Here is a 20,436-nt window from a genome sequence, read left to right as displayed (position 1 = left end):
CAGCCAGCCCCTGACGTGCCCAAGCATGGTTTAAGAGAAGACAGAAGCCAGAGCCATTTCCTGGAGGCTGTATCTAAACAGTCAGCCTTTATTTTGGAAGGAGAATGGTTAGCCACACAAACACAAACTTGGCAGTACTCTGTGCCCTTGGTTACAGAGAATGGCCTCTGGGCAGGTTTATTTCACTGGCAGTGTTCCTCATGCCCTACCTCTTTGTACTGGTAGGCTTTGTCCCTGTCCACAAGTCAGTTCTGTCCTAGCACATGTGCTCCCCACCACGCATCTGCTGGGTCTTCTTTCAGCTTTTTTGGGTCTTTGCTGTCATATCCAGTCTGGTGGGATCATAGAATGGTTTGAGTTGGAAGGCACCTTAAAGATCATGTAGTTCCAATCCCTGTGCCATAGGCAGGGACACCTTCCACTAGATCAGGTTGCTGAAAACCTCATCTAGTCTGGTGTTGAACACTTACAGGCATGGGACATCCACAACTTTCTCTGGGCAACCTGTTCCATTACCTCACTACCCTCCAAGTAAAGAACTTCTTCCTAACATCTAATCTAAATCTCTCCTCTTTTTGTTTAAAGCTATTGCCCCTTGTCCTACTATGATCTGCCTGTGTGAAAAGTTACTCTCCATGTTTTTTATTAGCTCCTTTAAGTACTGGAAGTACTGGAAGGTTGTTATAAGGTCTTCCTGGAGCCTTCTCTTCTCCAGGCTAAACACTCTCAGCCTGTCTTCATAGGAGAGGTGCTCCTGATGCAGCCCAGGTTGTGGTTTGCCTTCTGGGCTGTGAGCACCCACTGCTGGCTCATATCCAGCTTTTTCTCCACTGTGTCCTCCACAGGGCTGCTCTCAATGAGTTCCTCTCCCAGTCTGTGCTCATGTCCGGGATTGCCCCAACACAGGTTCAGCCCCTTCCACTTGGACTTGTTGAACATCATTGGGTTCTCAGGGGCCCACTTCTCAAGTTTGTCCATGTCCCTCTGGATGGTATCCCATCCTTCTGTGTCATCTGTAAACTTGCTGAAGGACTCATCCTTGCTGAAATTACTCCTTTCCATTTGGGGCAGGAGCACTCCAGTGCTACCCACCCGTAACAGACATTGAGCATAACAACTCAGGTACCAGACGCAGAATGGCACAGAGCTCAGACCAGGCAAATTCGCAGTGCTGAGCTCTGCTGCTGTGGCAGTGCTGAGGTGCGAGCAGCCCTGTCTGCCTGGCCTTCAGCAGGACAAACCCTGCGAGGCTGACACCTGCTGGCTTGGCACTATCCTCCTGCTCCCACTTTCCTCCATAAACCCTCCTTTAGACAGAGACTAGCTCTGGCTCTTTTTGGCAGTGCCCTTGGCTGTCTGTTCATAGATGAGTAGTTGGTGTCCACCTCACTCTGATGAACAAAGATGAAATTTCCTTTTGACCTTAGCCCCTCAGCCTTGTGAGGCTGGTACAGAAATTTGGGGAACTGAAATGCTAAAGCTGTGGTTCTAATTTTGGCTTGTTAATAAAAAATGTGGCCACTTAAATATTGAACCTTATGTAAATAAAACACTTCAGTCAAATTAACATTTATTATGTACTTAAAGTACATTTCATTAGTATTTGTGCTGACATTTGCACAGTCCCAAATTCAGCAAAGAGCTGCAGCACATGATAGTTACTAAGAGTGTATGAAGTGCTTTAAAGATGCAAAGACATGAATAGCTTCTTCTTTTCTGCCAATTTTGGCATGAAACTCTGCTTTAGTTCCTCCAAACAGATGGAAATATCACTGAGCCCACTCTTGGTCATGGTGTCTGTCACAGTAGGCAAATCAAATATGGTTGGAAGTCTGTAAGGCTTTCCTGCCAAAGGGTCAGCGCAAGGTCAGAACTTGTACTTACAGGATTTTCACTTTTTGTATAATTAGCCAAAGATTAAATGTTCTTCCCTTCTTCACCATGATCCAGCTGTGGAACTATGAGATTCCCTTCCTGTTAGACACAAGAATACCAGGAACCATAAGCATGTTAATTTGACCTCTCTGGCAGCCATGCCTATCGCCCATTATTTCAATGTGTCTGACATCTTTTATGTCATGCTGCACTTCACACTGGAAGAAACAAGTGAATATTCATAGAGTGGTATCTACTTAATCTGGGACAATACTTAATAGAAGCCAAATATCCTTTTACACGTTAAATTCCATCCATCTGTTGTATAGTTCTTGAAGATGGTGGAAAATCCATGAGCAGTTTTAAGTTCCAGAGCTGGCATTTCCTCCTTCTTGCTCCTAGATAAATTATCACCTCTGTTTCTCTCTCCTCAGAGAAGCAGGCAGGAGCTTTGACCATCTTGGACAACTATTTCACGGCTTCTTTCTTAGAGTTCCATTCCTTAGAAGAGGTCTTTGACCATATCTAAAATTTCGGAGTTTCATGTTCTGTGCAGGAAAGTCACTTCCCCCATATTCTGTCTCTGCTTTCCAGCTGCAAACTGGAGACAGTGAAGCTAACCAAAACAGAATGTTTTGAGACTGATGCTGACATGTACTATGTGACAGCTACCCATCATAATTTTATTTTTAATGTCATATATGACTTACCTGCAGAAGAAAAATCATTACTTATTTTCTGAAATGGTATATGGTCATACTACAGTAAAATAATGGTTTCGAGAACAAAACTATCTCAATGTGTTTTGTTAGTTACCAAAAATTATCTAACGTCACTAATATTTATTATTTCTTCTCCTACAAATCTTTCCTTAGCAACTGGAACTCTGTCAGAGATTATATAAACTGCACTTTCAGCTGCTGTTGCTTTTTCAGTCCTACTGTAAACTTATTGGACAAGTGCACGAAGTGAGTTCCATGCCAGAGGTATGTAATGAACTACAAAGTTTTATACTGAAAATTCCACTTTATTTTCATGTTCTTATTTTTTCTGCCTGTGGCCTTAACACCAAGGTCTCACTATTTCACCCTGATAGTAAGTCTGCAGGCATACATAATCAACTAAATACCTTAGTGTAAATGTATTTTTAATTCTGTAGTGTTCACAAGCCTTTTCTTTAAATATTTATGACATGGCCTACACTCTCTTTTGACCAAATAGGCTCTTGTTTTTAGATAAATACATGTATCTTATTTTTTAAAAATCACAAGAACAATACTCTTATTCAAGTTTATTTTCAGCAGTTGCTTAAAATATGTAATACTCTGAAACATCTTTGAGATGATCGCTTTAAGCTGAATGATTATCATTTAAGGAAAGAGTTAACTTACCATTCCATGTGTATTTTTCTCCTGGTAAGGTTTATATATTCTAAACTATTGAGCAGAAAAAATTGTTGCACTCTGCTTTGTAAAATAAAATTTGAAGCTATTACAAGTATTTTATTACAGATTCTAGTAGTTTAGAAATGGTCTATAAACAGAAATTGTTGTATCAGATGTGCTGTCGGATTAAAAAGAGTGTGAATATTTATTGTATCTTAAGGAACTGCTGTGAATGTGACTGGGCTGTTCACTTTTAAGAGATGACAGTACAATAGGCATCTACTACTACTAGAGCAGTCTAAGTTTTAGAAATATTTTGTATTCCTTCTAATTGATTTCTGTAAGTGTATTTCAGAGTTACAACTTCATTAGGTTGTTATACATAATGCAGCCTGTGGAACTGGGGAGAAATTGTATGAAGAATAGGTGTTTCACCATGAAATTTGCATACTTTGCTGGAGACACAAGCTCTTATTTAAAGGAAATTCCACTGTTAGTTCATGTGACAGTGGTTATTTTTAGCATGTAGGAGCATGAAAAAGTAGATCCTTGGAAATTATTAACTTACTAATTATTTATGAGTCTTATGCCATATTAACTTTTCAGCCTGAGAAAAGGTTATACAATTCCTGTCCATCTGTTAATCATGTCAGATCCTGCATGGGTTTTGTAAATAAATATCAACATCTTGCTAGGAGAGGTACATATTTTCTTCAGGTTTTCCACTATGATGTGAAAAAAGTAGCAAGGGTGAAAAATAAAAGCTCGTTTAGATATGCTCCTGCATTTTCGCAAGCCAAAACTACAGCATAAGGTTAAAGGATGCACGAAGGTAAAAAAGGCTTTTTCTCTATATTGCACAAAGATCAAGAAATGTCCTTGTGTTAAACTGGGGTCTTTTCCATAATGTGTTTTTCCAATGTAGTAGTAAGAACAAACATGAAGTACCACTCCGTGTGGGGCTTATGGAGAACAAAAATACCTATCTCTCATTTTTCTCCTTGGAACAGCTGTTAAATATGTCAAGAGAACTGAGTGAGCTGAAGAAAAATCTGAAGGATGCTACTGCTGCAATCGCAGCTGAGCCTCTGACAACAGAATCTGAGCCCACATTCAACTCCACAGAAGCAGCTATTCAGTCCATGCTGGAGTGTTTGAAAAACAATGAACTTGTTAAAGCCGTTAGACAAATAAGAGAATGCAGGCAAGTTTTGCTACATGGTTCATATTAGACTTTCTTGTTACTAGAAAAGTATGCATTTATTACCTTCCTTGCGAAAGGTAATGCACAGGATCAGCATAATTAATTAATTGTTTCAACAAGGTACATGGGGGCATTGATACGGACTTTTGGAGGGGTGTGTCACAAGTAACTATCAAACATATGGTTGCAACAATTAAGATGTTTAATTACATTCTGTAGATCAAAAGTCCTGTGAGGCTCTTAAGAATCTTTTTGTTGAGGTAATTCCTTACAGGTGCATGTCATTGGCATGAGCTAACATTCAGCCCAGTTTCACTTACACCTATTTGAATGAGTTTTCTTAAGCATTTTTTTTTGAGATAATGGAAATTGCACTTCTATGTGATTTCAGTGCCTGATACCAGAATATGACTAACAAATGAGTAATGTAAAACAGTGAGTTTCTTCAGGCTTGTAAGTGGGTGCAGATCCATTCTCCTTTTAGAGGACTGTCACATAGCTTCCATCTCTGCTAATAAACCTGTAATGACATGCCTGTTCTTTTCGTGTTTCATTGCAGGATTTTGTGGCCCAATGATATCTTTGGAAGCAGCTCTGATGACGAAGTCCAGACACTACTGAACATTTACTTCCGCCACCAAACCCTGGGTCAGACAGGCACCTATGCACTGGTGGGCTCCAACCAGAGCCTGACTGAAATCTGCACCAAATTAATGGAACTGAACATAGAGATCCGTGACATGATTCGCAGAGCTCAGAGCTACCGGGTCATCAATACTTTTCTTCCAGACTCCAGCGTTTCTGGCACAAGTCTCTGACAGGACCCTTGGGCCCCCTTTCAAGCTGGGAGTGCTGCCCTGGGGGAGTGAGGTGGCTCGATGTCTTCTCAGCCTTACAAAGGTTTGGTCAAACTGTACTCACTCTTGTTACATTTAGGATTTCCTCTAAAAAGCGATGGGCTGAACTTCAAATGTGTAGCAATACTGTAAGGACAGAGGTAGCATAGAGCACCTGGGACAACATCCTTTGTTCTGTGTTGCACAAAAACCAGTTAGCATTTCACTGAGCAACTGCAACTCACTACTGAAGAAGTGACTTCCATTGCATACCAAAGCCTACTACACTGAACAATACTTCCTTTATAGCAAATTAATTTTAGGTTGGCAAAAGTGCAATGTTTCCTTCACAAAATAGTATTTTTTGTTAAAAAAACAAACCTTGTACATTTTTTCTTTTTTTTTTTTCTTTAGTTGAGTAAAAGATGGGCAGAATGAAGCTGGCCACGGAATCTCACAAACTTGGTCAAAAGCTGAGAGCCTGTGTATATGAAACAAACTGTAAACAGACTATAATTTAATGTACACTGTAATTTGAATATGATTACTGTATCTTAAAACAATGAGCTGCTATGAAGTACATTTCCTAATGTTACTAGGCTACTGTCTCTGAAGGTACTGGATCATATTGCAGAGGTCTGTTCTTAGGCCCCCCCAAGGATTATGAAAGGTCATGGTAGATTTTCTTTTTTTTTTTATTAAGGACCTTGGCTGCTTTTTACTAGAGGTTTGCTTTTATGAATATATTTATACTATTAAAGGATGGTTGACCTAATTTAACTTGCCATTTTGTAGGAGAAAGTCCCATCACAGAGTCAAATCTTTTGAACTGTTAAGCATGCATATTTTTATTTAATATAAATTTTGAATATAAAAAGTAGAAATATTAACATGAAATGCAAGGTCTCATGTTAAGTTTCTTCAAAGAGATGTCTTATTTTATTTGTAATGTATATATAAAAGTCATAACTATATGGTTTTTCTTACATTTAACTGCTGTCCAGTGTTAAATGTATGCATGTAAATCTGTTGCACATCTGAGACACTTTTATTCTGACAACTATGTAACTTATTCACACTGTAAATACACTTAACCATTTTTGTGAAGTAACTGAAATTTGGATTAGTACCATCCATTGAACTAAAGTATAGTCACATCACAGTACATGCCTGTTGTGAAAATTGTGTTCTTGTCTGAATCAGTACTGTTGCAGATGGTATTCATGATCAGCAGCCCCCCAAAAGACACTTTTCTCCTGATATATGCTGAAACCCTTCTCAGTGAGAAATCTAACTACAGACTGACAAAAAAAAAATCCTTACAACTTGGCTTGGAAGAATACAGCAGCAAAAAAAGCTTCATTGGTCTTCCACTGACTGTGAAAACCTCCCACATTCCTTCTACCCTAAAAGGTGTTTTTTTACACTATCACAGATACTGCCATTCAGAAGGTTTTTCCCCCTCCTCCTTTCAAACATGGGCAGCTTACCCTTTCCCCTCCTATTTTACAGCCATGGTCTTCTTCTGGCAGATAGTCTTTGATGACCTAGCAGCTGTGAGTTTTTACATATACATTTGACAGAGACAGGGGGAAGACATTTGCATTTACACCAGACTTCATGCTCCAGAATATTTGCATCTTCCACCCTAGTTCAGTTTGAGTGACTGAAGGAAAAACTCGCTATTGTAGCTTGAATCTTAGCATTCCCTGGAGACTTCAAAACAAAGCCTACTATTTTCAGGAAATCAAATAAGGTTGCTTCCTTACAGATATGCTTTCCTCTTTCGTCCAAGGAAGATGAAACGAAGGGGTATCAAACTAGTGCAAACTTTTATTGAACTTTATTTACAGCATATATAGAGTGAAGTTATATACTTTATACAATAATACCAAAGTCTTCATCCATTATCCAATGCCAGGTCAAAAGCCTTAAGTCAAAACATCGCAATAGACAGACTGTGCAAAGCACAAAACAGAAAAGGACACATGGATCAGACAATGTATTTGAAGCTGTAAGTGCTGTCACAGGACAGCCTTTTGCCCCTGCAGCGGCCACAGAGTTCTTGGCGATGAGGCCTCTTGAGATCAATATGTCTCTTCTTTTGTGGGCAAGAACAACGAGTCTTGGAACAGATCTTAAGAAATGAAGACATGTTAGTAGTAGTAGTAGATCAAACAGGATGCACTTCATGTTAGACTGACATTTGGTTTTCCTTAATCACAGCAACACATTGGGGCTGAAACACGTAAGAGCTCTTGTGGTAAAACCCCTGTGGATTTAAGGTGTCAGAGCCTTCTCACCTAGAAGCACAAAACCTTACCTTATGTGTAGCAAGCCATAATGCTGTATGACAACTGTTCATGTAAGCTATCTACAGGAGGAAGGAGGCCTACCCCATTACACCTTTCCCAAATAGCATTTCCTAGTATTTTGATGAAATCAAGTCTTCTTCCAGATAAAGTCAATATCAAATTCAACAACAGTATTAGTGTATATGATAACATCTGACAGTCTTAATGGAGTACAGTTAACTTACCTGGCACTGGATTGCTTCCACTCGATAGGGATTAAAGCCCTTTTGGCATTTGCGACAGAGCTGCTTGAAGTACACCTGAAAAAAAGGCAAGGTCTGTTACTACAGAGACTTATTCAAGGTGTTCTGTACAGGTACCTAAATTTGTGCCAAAACATCCAATTTGTCAGAGATTTTATGCCATTCTTAGAAGTCTCAGGAGAAAAGAAATTACTTGTTAACTACCTTGTTGCTTCCAGAAATGCACCACACGTAAGCACTCTCCCATCTGGTCTTGCAGTCTTTGCAGTGGAAATAGCCATATTTCTGCTCCAAGAACTGCAGAGACAGAGTTCACTGAGCATCATCCAGCACCCTGAGAACACCCAGCCCCGCTCCCTTCACTACTACTCCGAGGATGGTGAGACACTGAAAAAGGCTGCCCGGGAAAGTCATGGACACTCCATTCATGGAAATATTCGAAGCTGTATTAAATGGGGCTCTGAGCAACGTCGTCTAGTGGGTGGCATCCCTGCCCATGGAAGGAGGGTTGCAACTGGATGATCTTTAAGATCCCTTCCAGCCCAAACCATTCTGCGAGATGCTTTGATCCATACGTGTGGGTTTTTGCAGGCTAGAGGCTCTTCTGCTCTAGGTGAGCCAGAGCCAACCCGGGGACCACCATGCTGCTCGTGAGGTAATCCTGGCAGCGCTGCTTGAGGGCTCGCCTCCCGCCCCATCCCAGCGCACCTGGAAGGCAGCTCGCTGCCTGGGAGCCGCGGTCTCCTCCCGCCGCGTCCCCAGCGGCTCCTGGCGCGGCGGCAGCGCGGCCCCCGCCGGGCCCTCCTGCTGCTCCTCGCCGCTGTCCGCCGTCGGGGTGTCATCAGCCGGCGCTTCCGACGGCGCTGCCTTCTCCAGAGGCGGCGCGGCCTCGGGCAGCGCGAAGAAGCGGCGGTCGGGCGCGGGTGAGTAGAGGGCGAGGCGTCCCGGGGCCCGCAGCGCGGCGGGGCCGAAGGCGCGGGTGGGCGGCAGCGTGCGCGGCCCCAGCGAGCACTGCACGGCCGCGTCGGCCCGCAGGCTCACCTGCACCGCCGCCTCCTTCGTGCTGGCCCGGCGCGGCCGCGGCGCCAGCGCGGGGCCCATCTGCGACAGCAGCGCCTGGAGCTGCGCCCGCCGGTAGCTGTCCAGGTACTCGGAGGGCAGCGGCGTGAAGGGTCCCCCGAGGAAGGGACTGATGCCGCCGCTCTTGCTCTGCTTCCAGCTGGGCTGCTTGGCCGCAGGGTCCCAGCCACGGCCGAGCGCGGGACTGCTCCTGAAGCCCTGGTACGTACTGAAGGGGGAACAGACAAAGCTGTCCATGATTATCGCCGCTGAGCTAGCCCTACCTGTCCCCCTACCCTGCTTTTATCTTACCTGGGGAGCTAATGGTTGCTAATTGATGGGGAAAGTGGGGCCAGCTGGGGGAGGGAGGGCTGATGGCAAGGGAAGGCCGGCCGGCCTGCCTGCCTGCCTTCCTTCCTTCCTTCCTTCCTTCTCTGCAAGACTCTGTAATGATGAAGAGATGTCATTCAGCCACAGCTGGGACAACTACGGCCTGCGTAGTGAGGAGAAGCCTGCATGCTCACAGTTCCTTCTGCTTATGGTTTTAAAAGGAGGAAAAGGGGGTTTGGGAAACTAACAAAGTCCAGATAAACTCGGTGTCCCCCGGAGAGCTGAGCAAAGAATTCAGGCAATTACATCTCTGAAAAGAAGTCTTTACCGATATTAAAAGATCTGAGCATCCTTATTGTTCCATTACTTGGGCATTATCTACCTGGAGCTTTTCTACTCAACTGCTTTAGGAAGAGATGGAATATACTTGTGCCTACAAACTGAAGTAAGGGAAAGCAGAGGCTTAATACCTGTATAATGAAATAAGTGTTAGTAATACAAGCACTTGTATATTAGTCCTTCTTCCATAACTGCATCACTTTAGTTCAATTTTAAGGTAATATAGTTAAAATAATGTAATTAAATCATCCAAACTGTGTATGTAAGCCTTTAGAGACTGGAGAACCCTTAAATCCCTGGAACTGCTGTGATGTGAGACACTTTCTTTGTATGACTCTTCACCATCTCTATAAATGCATTGCTTTATAAAATTCAGTTGGCCAGCGAGAGAGGCTCGAGAAGACCTGATAGGGATGATGTCTTTAAATGTTCATAGTGTATTTGACACTTTCAAGGGTCTGAGATAAATCAGTAAGAAACAGCATTTTTACAGGGCAAAAAGAGGCCAAGATTCAGGAAACACATTCATCATAATTAAAAGAAACATGTCTCAAGGCTCCACATTGTGCTTAGGTTTTCAAAGCACTGTTGGCATCAACTCAAAGCAAAAATAGGGTATCGAGATGGCCATGTTAACACTGAATGACTGACTGCAGTGTGGCTGCAAAAAGAGTAAGTTGTTAGGGTGCGTTGGGAATGGGGATGGAAATTAAGTTGGAAAATACATGTCATCCTTTAAAACAGCCGTTTGACTTCCTCTAAAATGCTTTGGGAATAAACAGTTACTATGGCTCCCCAGAACACTGCAGGATCAGAATTTAAAGTTTCTTGAAAGGATGAGGGATATGGAAGATTATTGTATGACAAGAAACAGAAGAAAGTGACAGATGACTAAGCAGGTGATGTGATAAAACTGTGCAAAATAAGGACTGGTGTGGAGAGGTAGAAAGAAACCGTTCTATGGCACAAGAACAGATGAACATCCCGCTAAAATGAAGATGGTAAACACAAAGTTGTTGGTGGAAAGAGTGTTCCACCCATCTTGAAGTTGTTCCATTGCCAAAGCCAAGAATTTAATCAGGAGATAAAGTGGGAATGGACATGTATGTGGAGGATAGTAACATTCTCTTTATTGGAACATCAACAACCATTTCATGTGTCAAGGCCTACAAAACCACCCGAGAAGCGGAGGCTGAGGCTTGCACAGGCCGTGACACTTCCCCACGGCACTGCTGCTGTGAGCCTTCCGCAGCCTTTCCCGGGGAGGTTGTGTTAGCTACTGTTGCGCAGCAACGTGGGTCATGTCGGCCGTGGATGTGGTACTTCAGTCCCTCGTCCCTAGCAGGCGTGAGTGAAGCTGCTGGCGGCCATCCTGGCTCAGGGCACGCTCCCTTTCTGTACTGTGCGGAGTCAGCTACGGGAGCACAGCCTTTGCGGCGGGCACCACGCGTCCCACCGCCGCAATGCCCGACCCCGTGCACGGCAGGCTGCCGCGGCCGAGGCGGGGGCGGTTCGCCGCCTCCTTGCGGGAGGCGACTGCGGCGGAGGGCGGGACCGGCGGATGCTCCCGCTGCGCAGGCGTGGGGCTGCGTTGGCGCCAAGCTTCGAACGGGGCGGCCGGGTTGGGGGTCGGCGCTGCCCCCTCCTTCTCCGCCGCCTTCCCTGCCCGCCCCGCCTGCCCCTTCCCCTGCGTGAGGCGATGCTGCGGCCGCCGCCCCGCCCGAGGCGCCGCCGGCAGGTAACGGCCCCGCGGGTGGCTCGGCCCTGCCCCGGGGCCGCGCTGTGCCCTGGCGGTGTCACTGCCGCCCCTCGGGGGTGTCACTGCCGCCCCTCGGAGGTCTCTCTCTCGTCGCAGCCCGCCGGGGGTCTGCAGTCACCGGGTGTGGGGAAGGGGGGTTTGGGCCCGTCCCCGGAGACCCCGCGGTGACCCGGGGGGGCTGCGCAGGCCGCGCTCCGTGCGTGGGCATTGCCCGGAAGGAGCTTCCCCTCACGGAAAGCAGCGCTGACAGGTCACATCGCTCTTTTGAAAATATACTTCTTAGGAAACGTTCTTTGCTATTCTGTTTTAGTGCAGCCCTTGCCCTAATTTAAAGTCCCCGTCTTTCCCATGGTTTTGGTAAGGCAGCGCGTGTAACGCGGGCATCGTGTGGGAAACAGCTTTTGCTGTGGAAGCCATAAACGTGTTAAACGGTGAAGTCTCACTATGGGCTTATTTATACATGTTTTTTTAAAGGAACTATGAAACTGGCAGTGTCTGCTCCACTTGAAAATAACTGAATCAAATTCTTGACATGTAAGTTGTAATGGTTGTAGGAGTACATAAGTGATAGTACATATTCTATCCTAACAGGTTGTAGTGAGTGTGGGGTTTTGATTTGTGCATAAAATACCTCAGAAGTGTTCTGCCCATTCTATCTTACTTTTCTCTTGTGTTTGCTGAGTATTGTCTCTGATATAATTCCCTATGCTCTTGCCCACCATGTTCATCACTGTGGTGTTTGAATGCTCACATCACAGTCAAAGCTGAACAAGCTGGGCTGTGGCACACCAAAAAATGCAGGAAAGCAGGCCTAACACATTCAAACAGCACTGTATGAAAGTGTTTTCTTATTTCTTCTCAGGCTTTTCAACTGTTCCAGTAATGTAATGGATAAGAAAATGGCTTGCAAACCTGTGGAAAGACCAACTTTCTTTGAAATATTTAAGGCACACTGCAGTGAATCAGGTACAGCTTATCTAAAGTAAACAATTGTTATTAGGATTGCTTTCTGGCCACCAATATTTTATACACATTTGCTGTAAGTTCCACAGGAAAACATTATGCAGGTTATTAGCTACTGTTCTTGCCCCAAATCTGTATTTGCTCATACCTACTTTTTATAGACTGCTTCAAATTTTTATTTGTAGTTTTTTCCCATGATGTATGCTTAGTTACTTCTTGTACGTGCTTATTTAGAGTTGTCACCTCTAAATGTACCCACATGCAGACCAAGCTTAGTCTTCTGCTAAGTGCTCCTGTGGTAGTTGTTAATTTTAAAAGGAACCCGTTTAACTTGCCTGTCTGAGCAAAACAAGAGAGACTCTAAACGCCAGAGTATTGTTGTAATTTTAAACAAACTGGATATTTTTCTGGTCCTTCAGTTCGTTTTGTTAATGGTCTGAGAATTTGGGCAGACATTCCTTTTTTAAACCATAACCATCTTTTATGGTTATCAGAGTTCAAAGTCATCTAGAAACAAATGAACCAGGAGTTTGGCAATGGAAGAAGCAATGTGTTTTGCTGTTAGCATTTAAATGCCTGGTGTATTTTCACGTCCTCCATGGAGGATCCTTTTTCTTTTTCATGCGGTTTTCTGTATCTTTCCCTTCATAGATTTAGGGCCTATCAGTCTCAACTGGTTTGAAGAACTCAGCGCAGAAGCACCCCCATATGAGCCCAAATTGTTCAGAGAGGTTGATGGGCCTTCTGGCTGGCTTGATCAAACAGCTTTTAAAACTCCAAGGACAAAACCTTCTACGTACAGTCAGCTGGCATCAACCCCGCTGCTTTTTAAAGAACAAAATGCAATATTGCCACCTTGTTCTTCTCCTGAAAAAGAGCCAGATCAGAAAAAAATAGGAGCAAGTGAGTAACTTTTTTTTTAAGTTGTACTTAAAGGCTTGTGCCTTGCTTGTGCCTTCAGAAGCAAGATACTTTTTTATTATGATTATTAATGTAATAGATAATGCTACTGCAGGAACTGTGTGACAAGCTTAATTTAGTAGTCTTCTGAAGATCATCTGTAAAAATGCAGAATTAATAGTGAATTCAACTTTGTGATAAGCTAATAATATAGATTATGCTGAGTTCCCTGTATAAAAGATACTGTTGTAGTCCACACACTCTAAATACTGTTAATATAAGGAGATATGAACTTATCTGTATAACCTGTTGAATGTGAATCAGAATGGATTTTTTTTAACCATCTCATTTTTGTTTTATGCAAAATTTCTGAAAATCTTGTCAAGGGAGAGAATCATCCTTATCATGACAAAGTGTGAGGCAATCTGTAGGGCCCTCATTAACCTTTCTTGGAAAGATTTAGATGCACTAAGCTTTTTACATTTCTAAAATAGTATGTTATGGAAAGAAATTACATTTTTCCATTTGGAAAAGAAAGGAATTTTATGAGGTACTTGTCATACATTATTTCCAAATCCCAAGTACGTCATGGGAGAGTACATGTCGCTCTGCTCCTTTCTGATGTACCCGCCCTCCTTGGATGGAGAGAAGAATCTTTTCTATGGAGAATGTAAGCAAGATTGTATGTAAGAATCTCTTCTATAGAAGTATTTAACCCCATTCCTGAAGTATCTGATTGGTACATCTGCTGTGTCTGTGTCCTTCTGATAAACTTTTCTAACCAGGTTATAGAGAAACAGAAAAGACTCACTTTATTACCAGAATTGTTCTTAGATTGTGAAGCAAATTCTGTGAAGGGTTAGAGCTGTGCCTCAGTTCAAGTATACTTTGTAACCCCACTTCCATGGAATATTGCTACTCTCTTTGTTTTGCTGAAGTTTGCTGCTGAACTTCTGCTGAGAACATGTTTCTTCTAAATGTAGCTATTTGTATTTTACGGTGTTAAGTCCCTAGGGAATTCTTGGTTTCAGGAATTTCATTTGGCAGTTTCGTAAATGGCAAAGAAAGGAACCTTATGATTGTTTATTTCAAAATGGTCAGTTTTGCTCTGCATATGTGCCAAGTTCACATGTCCTGCCCAAGATATTATATTTTCTTGGTTAGAGCCAAATGGCTCCTGTGAAAACGAGAGCTGATGGATTTCATACTTTGATATGGTACTGGGATGCAGCTGTGCTGTGCATATGAACTCAGGAACTCAGAAGCAGAGAGAAATGCACAAACCAAAGTGTAATTTCTGATACTAAGGTTGTTTGGAAACTTAAGAGTAGAAATTTCTTTGAGTAGATGCTTGTCCATGTAAGGGTCTCACTGTTCAGAGAATTCTGCTGCTTTGGTGGGAGCAATCTTTCTCCTTTTTTGCTTGGAGATGCTTTGCAGATAAATAGATGCTGGTGACAGTGACTCCAACAACAGTTCTGGAAATAATTTTTGCTTTTTGCTGCTTATTTGAATCAGTAAGTGTATGACTTAGTAAATTTGAGGGGAAACAGAGCTCTGTTTGCATGTATTGTATATAACTTCTGCAATGACAAGAAAGGCACAATGCAGTACATTAAAACTGAAATGAAATATGTGACTTGATTAATACCAAGAGAATAAAGTGACATAATGAGGGGTCTTTTTGGCTGTGCATTTGAAACATGTTTGATAAAAACATTTTATAGTACAACATTTGAAGCACTGCTTGGATATAAAATCTGAACATATTTAAGATACTAGAACAGAAATTAACATTGGGGTTTGGGGGTTTTTTGGGGGTTCTTTGAGTGGTTTTTTTGGGTTGGGTTGGTTTTTTTGGTTGTTTTTTTTTTTTGAAAGCTTGGTTTTAAACATCAAAATTGAAACTGTTACCTGGAGTTTTGCAAAATTGTGTTGATTATTATATTCTATGTTGTAGATAGAGAGAATTTGATAAGCCCAAGTAATACAAGAAGAAAAATAGACCAAGAAAATGAAATACTTTCTTCTCCTCCTGGTACCTGCCACAACTGCCTCACTGCTAGGTATGCTAAGTCATTCAACACAAATAGAAAATAAGCTGGACCTTAAGCAAAAAGCAGTATTTAACCCACCATATTTGACTGTTGAACTTCTTAAGAGCAGTGAATAATCTTGTATGTCTGATAAGTTTATGATACTTGTAGGTTGCTAAGTGAGTTGAAAATGAAACACTAGCTAATTTTGAAAATGTCCTTGCTTTCAGGTGATTTTTCTTCCTGTTTTTCTACTCTTTCACAGCTGGAATACATAATTTTTTAACATTATTTCAGCTTTCCAAATCCTCAACATCAAAAGAAAGAGTAGTAGCAATGTATCGTGTGCTTCTCAAGTAGTAAAGCTGTTGATAATATTTACTGAGGTTTTTTTAATAATAGCCTTGATTTTGACACTTAAATGTTTGTATTTCAGATAAATTTTATCAAAGTACTCATGCTGATTATAAGAAGAGTTGAACTAGTTATGTGATTAAAATCAGTTAAGCCAATTTCCCTAGTTTCATACAGCATATTATTACATTGAAATTTATTACTTGTCAGACAAATAATCACTGAAAATTAAAATATTTCTCAAACGAAACATTTTACAGTTTACAGTAGACTTACAGTAATGTTTAAAATATTGACTGATGGTTAGGAGAAATCCGTGTTTTATCTAGTCAGGGAAATAACCATGTGCAAAGAAAAAAAATAATGGAAAAGGTAATAGATGTCATGTTTGAAATATTCAATTATTTTCAGAAATTGAGAGGTACAATTAATATTTTGATTTTAATTTTGTTTTGCAGTCCAGCTATTTTAAGGAATACTTACAGAACACCTCAGAGAAATAATATCCCTGGTTTGTATTTTTGTACTTTGGTTTTTGGTTCTACAAAATATTTTATATCTCTAGATAAAAATCTTCATTTTTTAGTTACTGTTTAATGTCCTTTTTACATAATGTTTTTTAGGACCACATGGAAGCTTGTTTTGCACACCAAAACTTTCAGAGGTAGAGATTTTATTCATGCATTTTATCTCCTTTTCCTGAGTTGTACATTTAGAATTTGGCATAGAAATTACATATATGATTGTTAAATGTATTTCTAGGTCAGAACTCCAAAATGTATTTCTGAAAGTCTGGGAGCAGAAGTGGATCCAGATATGTCCTGGTCAAGTTCTTTAGCCACACCTCCTACCCTTGGTGAAACAGTGATAATAGGTATTTCTAAAAATGACCAATTGCTAAGGGTTAAAAACTGGGTTTGACACTGGAAGTTCACTCAGTAGTACGAACTGTTTGGTTTTTTAACTAAAAAAAGACAAAATTCTTACAGAGATGCTTAGTGGGTGACTTTAGATAATGCAGCTCTAAACAGAAAACTTTTCAGAAGTTTTCTTTCTTTGTCTGAGGGGTTAGGGAATATAAATTTAGAAATAACATAGCAAAGCATAGGAAGAGGATTAGATAATGTTTGCTTTGTCTTATCACAAAACTAGAAACTATTGGGCTAAGTTAAATGGGTTTGTTTATGAAGTGTGAGGAGGTGGCCTGCTGAGTAAACCTCCCACCAGCAGTGTTGCCTTCAGCATTTTTAACCACTCTCACTGTGCCTGCCATCATATCAATCCAGCGAGAGAGACTGGGATACTCATCCAATTGAAGACCCGAGCTCCTGGGTTGGTATTTCCTGGGTTGTTTGGACAGGGCAATTCCTGGAGCTCATTTACTGCACAGCTGCACAAACAGCTGTGTCAGCAGAGCTGTGAATGAGAATGAGTGGGTGATAATTGCTTCAGTGGTAACCAACAGTGATGATAAACATCAAGCCTCAACCTAAGGTGTTGGAGAAAGTGAGATTTCATTAGCATATGATAAGCAAAATGAAATTTGACTGTATGATTTGTTGATGAAAATTCTTGAGAAAATGGGAAAACCTGGATGTGTCTCCTTAGCTCCTGACATCGCTCTTTGTCATGTTGGTAAACTATCACTCTATAGAGCATATGAAGCATATTAAGAATGAATGCTGGAACTGGGAATCTCTTTTGGGAGGAAGGGGGTGGTACCATTCACAAGGCTATTGAGTTTGGCCATTTTGGGTGTTCTTTGGTCCAGAAAGGTGTGAGCTGAAAAGAAAGGCTGGCAGAAGTATCCATACCTTAATGATGATGTCCTGGGAGATGAGCTGTGGTTTGAGCTCTCATTCTCCCATGTCTTGGATAAGCCTAGTATTTTATACTAGTGATATTATACTCTCTGCCTACTGCCACCTGTGTGCTATGTCTATGAAACATTTTAATATACTGCTCTTCAGGCGTTTTAAAAATAGGGTTCACGTTCTCATTCTGTAACAAAAGCAAAGATAGTACTGCTATTTTGGGAGGAAGTGGGGAAAAAACCCAAATTCCTGACAGGCTTGAAGATCTCATCCGGATCTTTGGACAGAAGAAAAGGGGGAGTAGTGCCATAAATAACTGTTTGAAAGGGGAGTGGCAGTGCTGTTTTAAGGAAACATAGCAGAAACCATAACCTGTGATTTGGGGTGGTTTGTGCTGTTACAAAACTGCTTTTGTACACTGTCCTTCAGCCTCATCTGTATGACTTTTTAGCTAGAACTTTCAGTTTTTAGTAGGTTTTTTTATTTACAGAATTGAGTGGCATTTAAAATAATCCAATGAAACCATCCCAAAACACAGCTGTATTTGAACACAGTCAGCAGATCACTTGGGAGAAAATAAATTGACTTATCTGTCTTTCTTCTAAAGCTAGAGAGAATGATTCTATTTCTGGAGCAAAGCAACAGGATGGAAAAGTTGATAGAGTAAGTAGTTCTAAGAGCTATGTTGTTCTTTAATTTCAGTTAAGCTATTTGGTTACATGTTTACATGCCTTGAGCCAAGAAGAAAAAATTCTGTCGTTTTCAGTTTAAGCTCTCCTATCTGGCTGTTTTTAAAAAAGTTACTTCTCACAAAACTAAATTTGCAGTATATGGGTATAGAATGTGTTTTCACAAATAACCCTCTCTGAGAAATATTTTTTGCTGTGTTTATTAAAAGAAAAAACAAACCAACCCTTCCCCCCTCCACAAACAACTTGGCTTCAGCTGCACTCAGTATTATTGAGAGCGAAATCAAACCTAGGAACTGAATTATGCTACTTATCTGAGGATTGGTTTGTCTGGTTTTTTCCTACTTCTGTCAAACTTTTGGAAGTTACTGTCTGGGAATAACCTCTTGCTCTCAACCACTACAATCAAGAGTTGAAATTGAGTTTTCATTTCAGTCTTTTGATAGTGGTCAGGAGAGTTCTTGCATAATTGTAATTTTACTCTGTGTGAAAGCTGAAATGATTATTGAGAAAGCTGAATGATTATTGAGACTGAAAACCAAGGATGGCACTAAAAGGATTCAATTACAAATTTAAGTTTGATCCTTAACGACCTGAAACTTCACAGTTAACAAACCGTTACAAGTGAAAAAAAGCAGAACGTCTTTGTCCTTTCTCATATCTCCATTGTTCCCTTTTTGAGAGGCTTACAGTAAACTGCTGAACCCATTCACTGCCCTTAAGGTGACTGTAGAATGGAACCTGATTTGCATCAAAAGTGGGGATTATCTGCCTATTTGTTTTTCACGTGTACCTGTGAAAATGTTATATTTCATTTTAAGAGATGGAGCATTAGTCTGGTACTGCAGTAAATGTTTAGAGTTCTGTCCTTGACAGAGCTTATTGGTACATAATATAACAGCTTTTGTCTTTGGTTTGCAGATTTTGCACAACTATTTTTCCAAGCATGATGAATGTCCTGGGATAAGCGATGCAAGTATGCTGTCTGTACCAGAGCCAGTAAAGCTAAATGCTGAAGATGACATCAAAGATTTGGGTATGCATTAATGCTTTACCTAATGAGTATTCTGTGAAGGAACTCTGAGGCTAAAACTACATTTTGTGTTTTGGGCTGTTGTTAGTGCTTGTTTGTTCTGCCAGCTGTGTACTCTCAGTCCCTGAATTGATTCTAGCCTTAAAAAAGGGAGTGTATTAAATCAGTGTCCTGGTTAAACTATGAAAGTCAGATTACGGTGCCACTGGACAACAACCAGATTAGTACTGTGAAGTGTGTTCACTGCAGCTGGAGAGGTGAGACTGTGGGAGAGCTGAGAGAGAAAAATGGTACAGGCTCAAGGGGGAGCAAGACTACTGCTTCTAGCTATTGAGTAGGCCTAACTTTATCATGAAGTTTCACCTCAGCAGGGTGAGCTTGTTTTTTGATCTTGCTGCATTCTTTCTTCATTTACTTCACCCATTCAAAATAGGTAGTTCAAAATGTGACAAAATCTTTAGGAAAAAAGAATGTTTTTAGCTTTTCTTAAATGAATGCAGAAAATATACAAGACAAGGGAAAAAATGTTTTCATTCTGTGTTTTTAGACCATGTTAGTGAACAAGTGGAAGTGTACATTCCAGTGGGAGGTTTTTTTATTTTTTTGAGTTGAGAAATGATGGCAGAAGGGGAGATTATTACCAGAAATTTGTTCGGCATGCATGGGTGTAAAAGGGTGCCGTAGGGATTCACGTGGGCTAGACAGGACATTATATCCTTAGGATTGTATACCTCCTTATCTGAATTGAATGGACTGCCTTAAAAATAGTGTTTGGTGGTACATGTAAGAACCGTGAAAGAATCAGTTTAGAATTCGATAAGGAGGGCTGAGAATGCTGGGGTCAGGAAGCATTGTTGCTTGCAGTGTTAGGCTTACTGTTTTCATATTGTAGGTTCCTATGTGCTGAGAAGAATGTATTTGGTAGTAAATGTATTGAAGTAATTAGTAAAAAAGTTTTAGAAATTAAGGACAAATGAATGTCTTGGTCTGTGTTCCAGTAGGTCGTATTACATTGCATACTACAGTAGAGAAAACCAGTTAAAACAATGTCTGAGAAAAATAAGAGCGAGAAGAAAACCATTTGGCTTAGAGTTTCAAATAACTTGCAGATGTTTCCCTTTTCCTATGTATTCCCTTTTTGATAGTAATTAATTTGGCATTTGAAGATGCCACGTGAAAAAAGGACACCTCAATCTTCCACATTTGTACCTTTCAGGTGTTGGTTTTCTCTGAAATAGTGTTGTATGATCGTAAAGTACAGTAAGTTTTATTAGGCATACATTTTATTTCAGTTAAAGAAAAT

General features: G+C 41.1%; 3 protein-coding genes across 15 annotated transcripts in view; 2 read left to right on the top strand and 1 right to left on the bottom strand.

The window, feature by feature from the left end:
- The window catches only part of FRY (FRY microtubule binding protein), a 227,936-nt gene extending 221,471 nt beyond the window's left edge, over positions 1-6,465 (top strand). For all 8 annotated transcript variants that reach the window (XM_069012422.1, XM_069012413.1, XM_069012369.1 and 5 more), the window contains 3 exons: positions 2,751-2,861; positions 4,271-4,464; positions 5,024-6,465. In XM_069012422.1, coding sequence (XP_068868523.1) covers positions 2,751-2,861; positions 4,271-4,464; positions 5,024-5,282 — 564 coding nt within the window. In that variant the 3' untranslated portion in view covers positions 5,283-6,465. The remainder of the gene's footprint in view (positions 1-2,750; positions 2,862-4,270; positions 4,465-5,023) is intronic.
- A 648-nt stretch (positions 6,466-7,113) lies between these two features.
- ZAR1L (zygote arrest 1 like) lies at positions 7,114-9,206 on the bottom strand. Of its 2 annotated transcripts, XM_069012435.1 has the most exons (4): positions 8,566-9,206; positions 8,062-8,154; positions 7,840-7,914; positions 7,114-7,437 (listed from the first exon to the last, which is right to left on the bottom strand). In XM_069012435.1, exons 1-4 carry the CDS (start codon positions 9,172-9,174, stop codon positions 7,294-7,296), a joined length of 921 nt encoding a protein of 306 aa, XP_068868536.1. In that variant the 5' UTR covers positions 9,175-9,206; the 3' UTR covers positions 7,114-7,293. The 2 variants fall into 2 exon arrangements, with proteins under 2 accessions (XP_068868536.1, XP_068868544.1); XM_069012443.1 differs by lacking the exon at positions 8,062-8,154.
- A 151-nt stretch (positions 9,207-9,357) lies between these two features.
- BRCA2 (BRCA2 DNA repair associated) overlaps positions 9,358-20,436 on the top strand; it is a 37,226-nt gene continuing 26,147 nt past the window's right edge. For 2 of the 5 annotated variants that reach the window (XM_069012315.1, XM_069012301.1), the window contains exons 1-9: positions 10,575-11,323; positions 12,207-12,310; positions 12,959-13,210; positions 15,168-15,273; positions 16,056-16,108; positions 16,221-16,261; positions 16,360-16,471; positions 18,019-18,074; positions 19,022-19,136. In XM_069012315.1, coding sequence (XP_068868416.1) covers positions 11,049-11,323; positions 12,207-12,310; positions 12,959-13,210; positions 15,168-15,273; positions 16,056-16,108; positions 16,221-16,261; positions 16,360-16,471; positions 18,019-18,074; positions 19,022-19,136 — 1,114 coding nt within the window. In that variant the 5' untranslated portion in view covers positions 10,575-11,048. Of the gene's footprint in view, positions 9,692-10,574; positions 11,595-12,206; positions 12,311-12,958; positions 13,211-15,167; positions 15,274-16,055; positions 16,109-16,220; positions 16,262-16,359; positions 16,472-17,040; positions 17,233-18,018; positions 18,075-19,021; positions 19,137-20,436 lie in introns of those variants that run through there. The other 3 variants (XM_069012306.1, XM_069012311.1, XM_069012320.1) reach the window with 3 other exon arrangements.

This window comes from Aphelocoma coerulescens, chromosome 1 (assembly GCF_041296385.1).
Source record: "Aphelocoma coerulescens isolate FSJ_1873_10779 chromosome 1, UR_Acoe_1.0, whole genome shotgun sequence".
Classification (NCBI taxonomy): Eukaryota; Metazoa; Chordata; class Aves; order Passeriformes; family Corvidae; genus Aphelocoma; species Aphelocoma coerulescens.
Note: the sequence above shows the minus strand (reverse complement) of the source record. Positions and strands in the feature narration are given on the sequence as shown.

Coding starts and splice junctions, on each gene's coding strand:
- ZAR1L (XM_069012435.1), bottom strand. CDS start 9,174: ATGGACAGCTTTGTCTGTTCCCCCTTCAGTACGTACCAGGGCTTCAGG. Junction 7,915..8,061: donor GCATTTCTGGAAGCAACAAG/GTAGTTAACAAG, acceptor CCTTTTTTTCAG/GTGTACTTCAAGCAGCTCTG. Junction 7,438..7,839: donor TGGAAGCAATCCAGTGCCAG/GTAAGTTAACTG, acceptor TCATTTCTTAAG/ATCTGTTCCAAGACTCGTTG.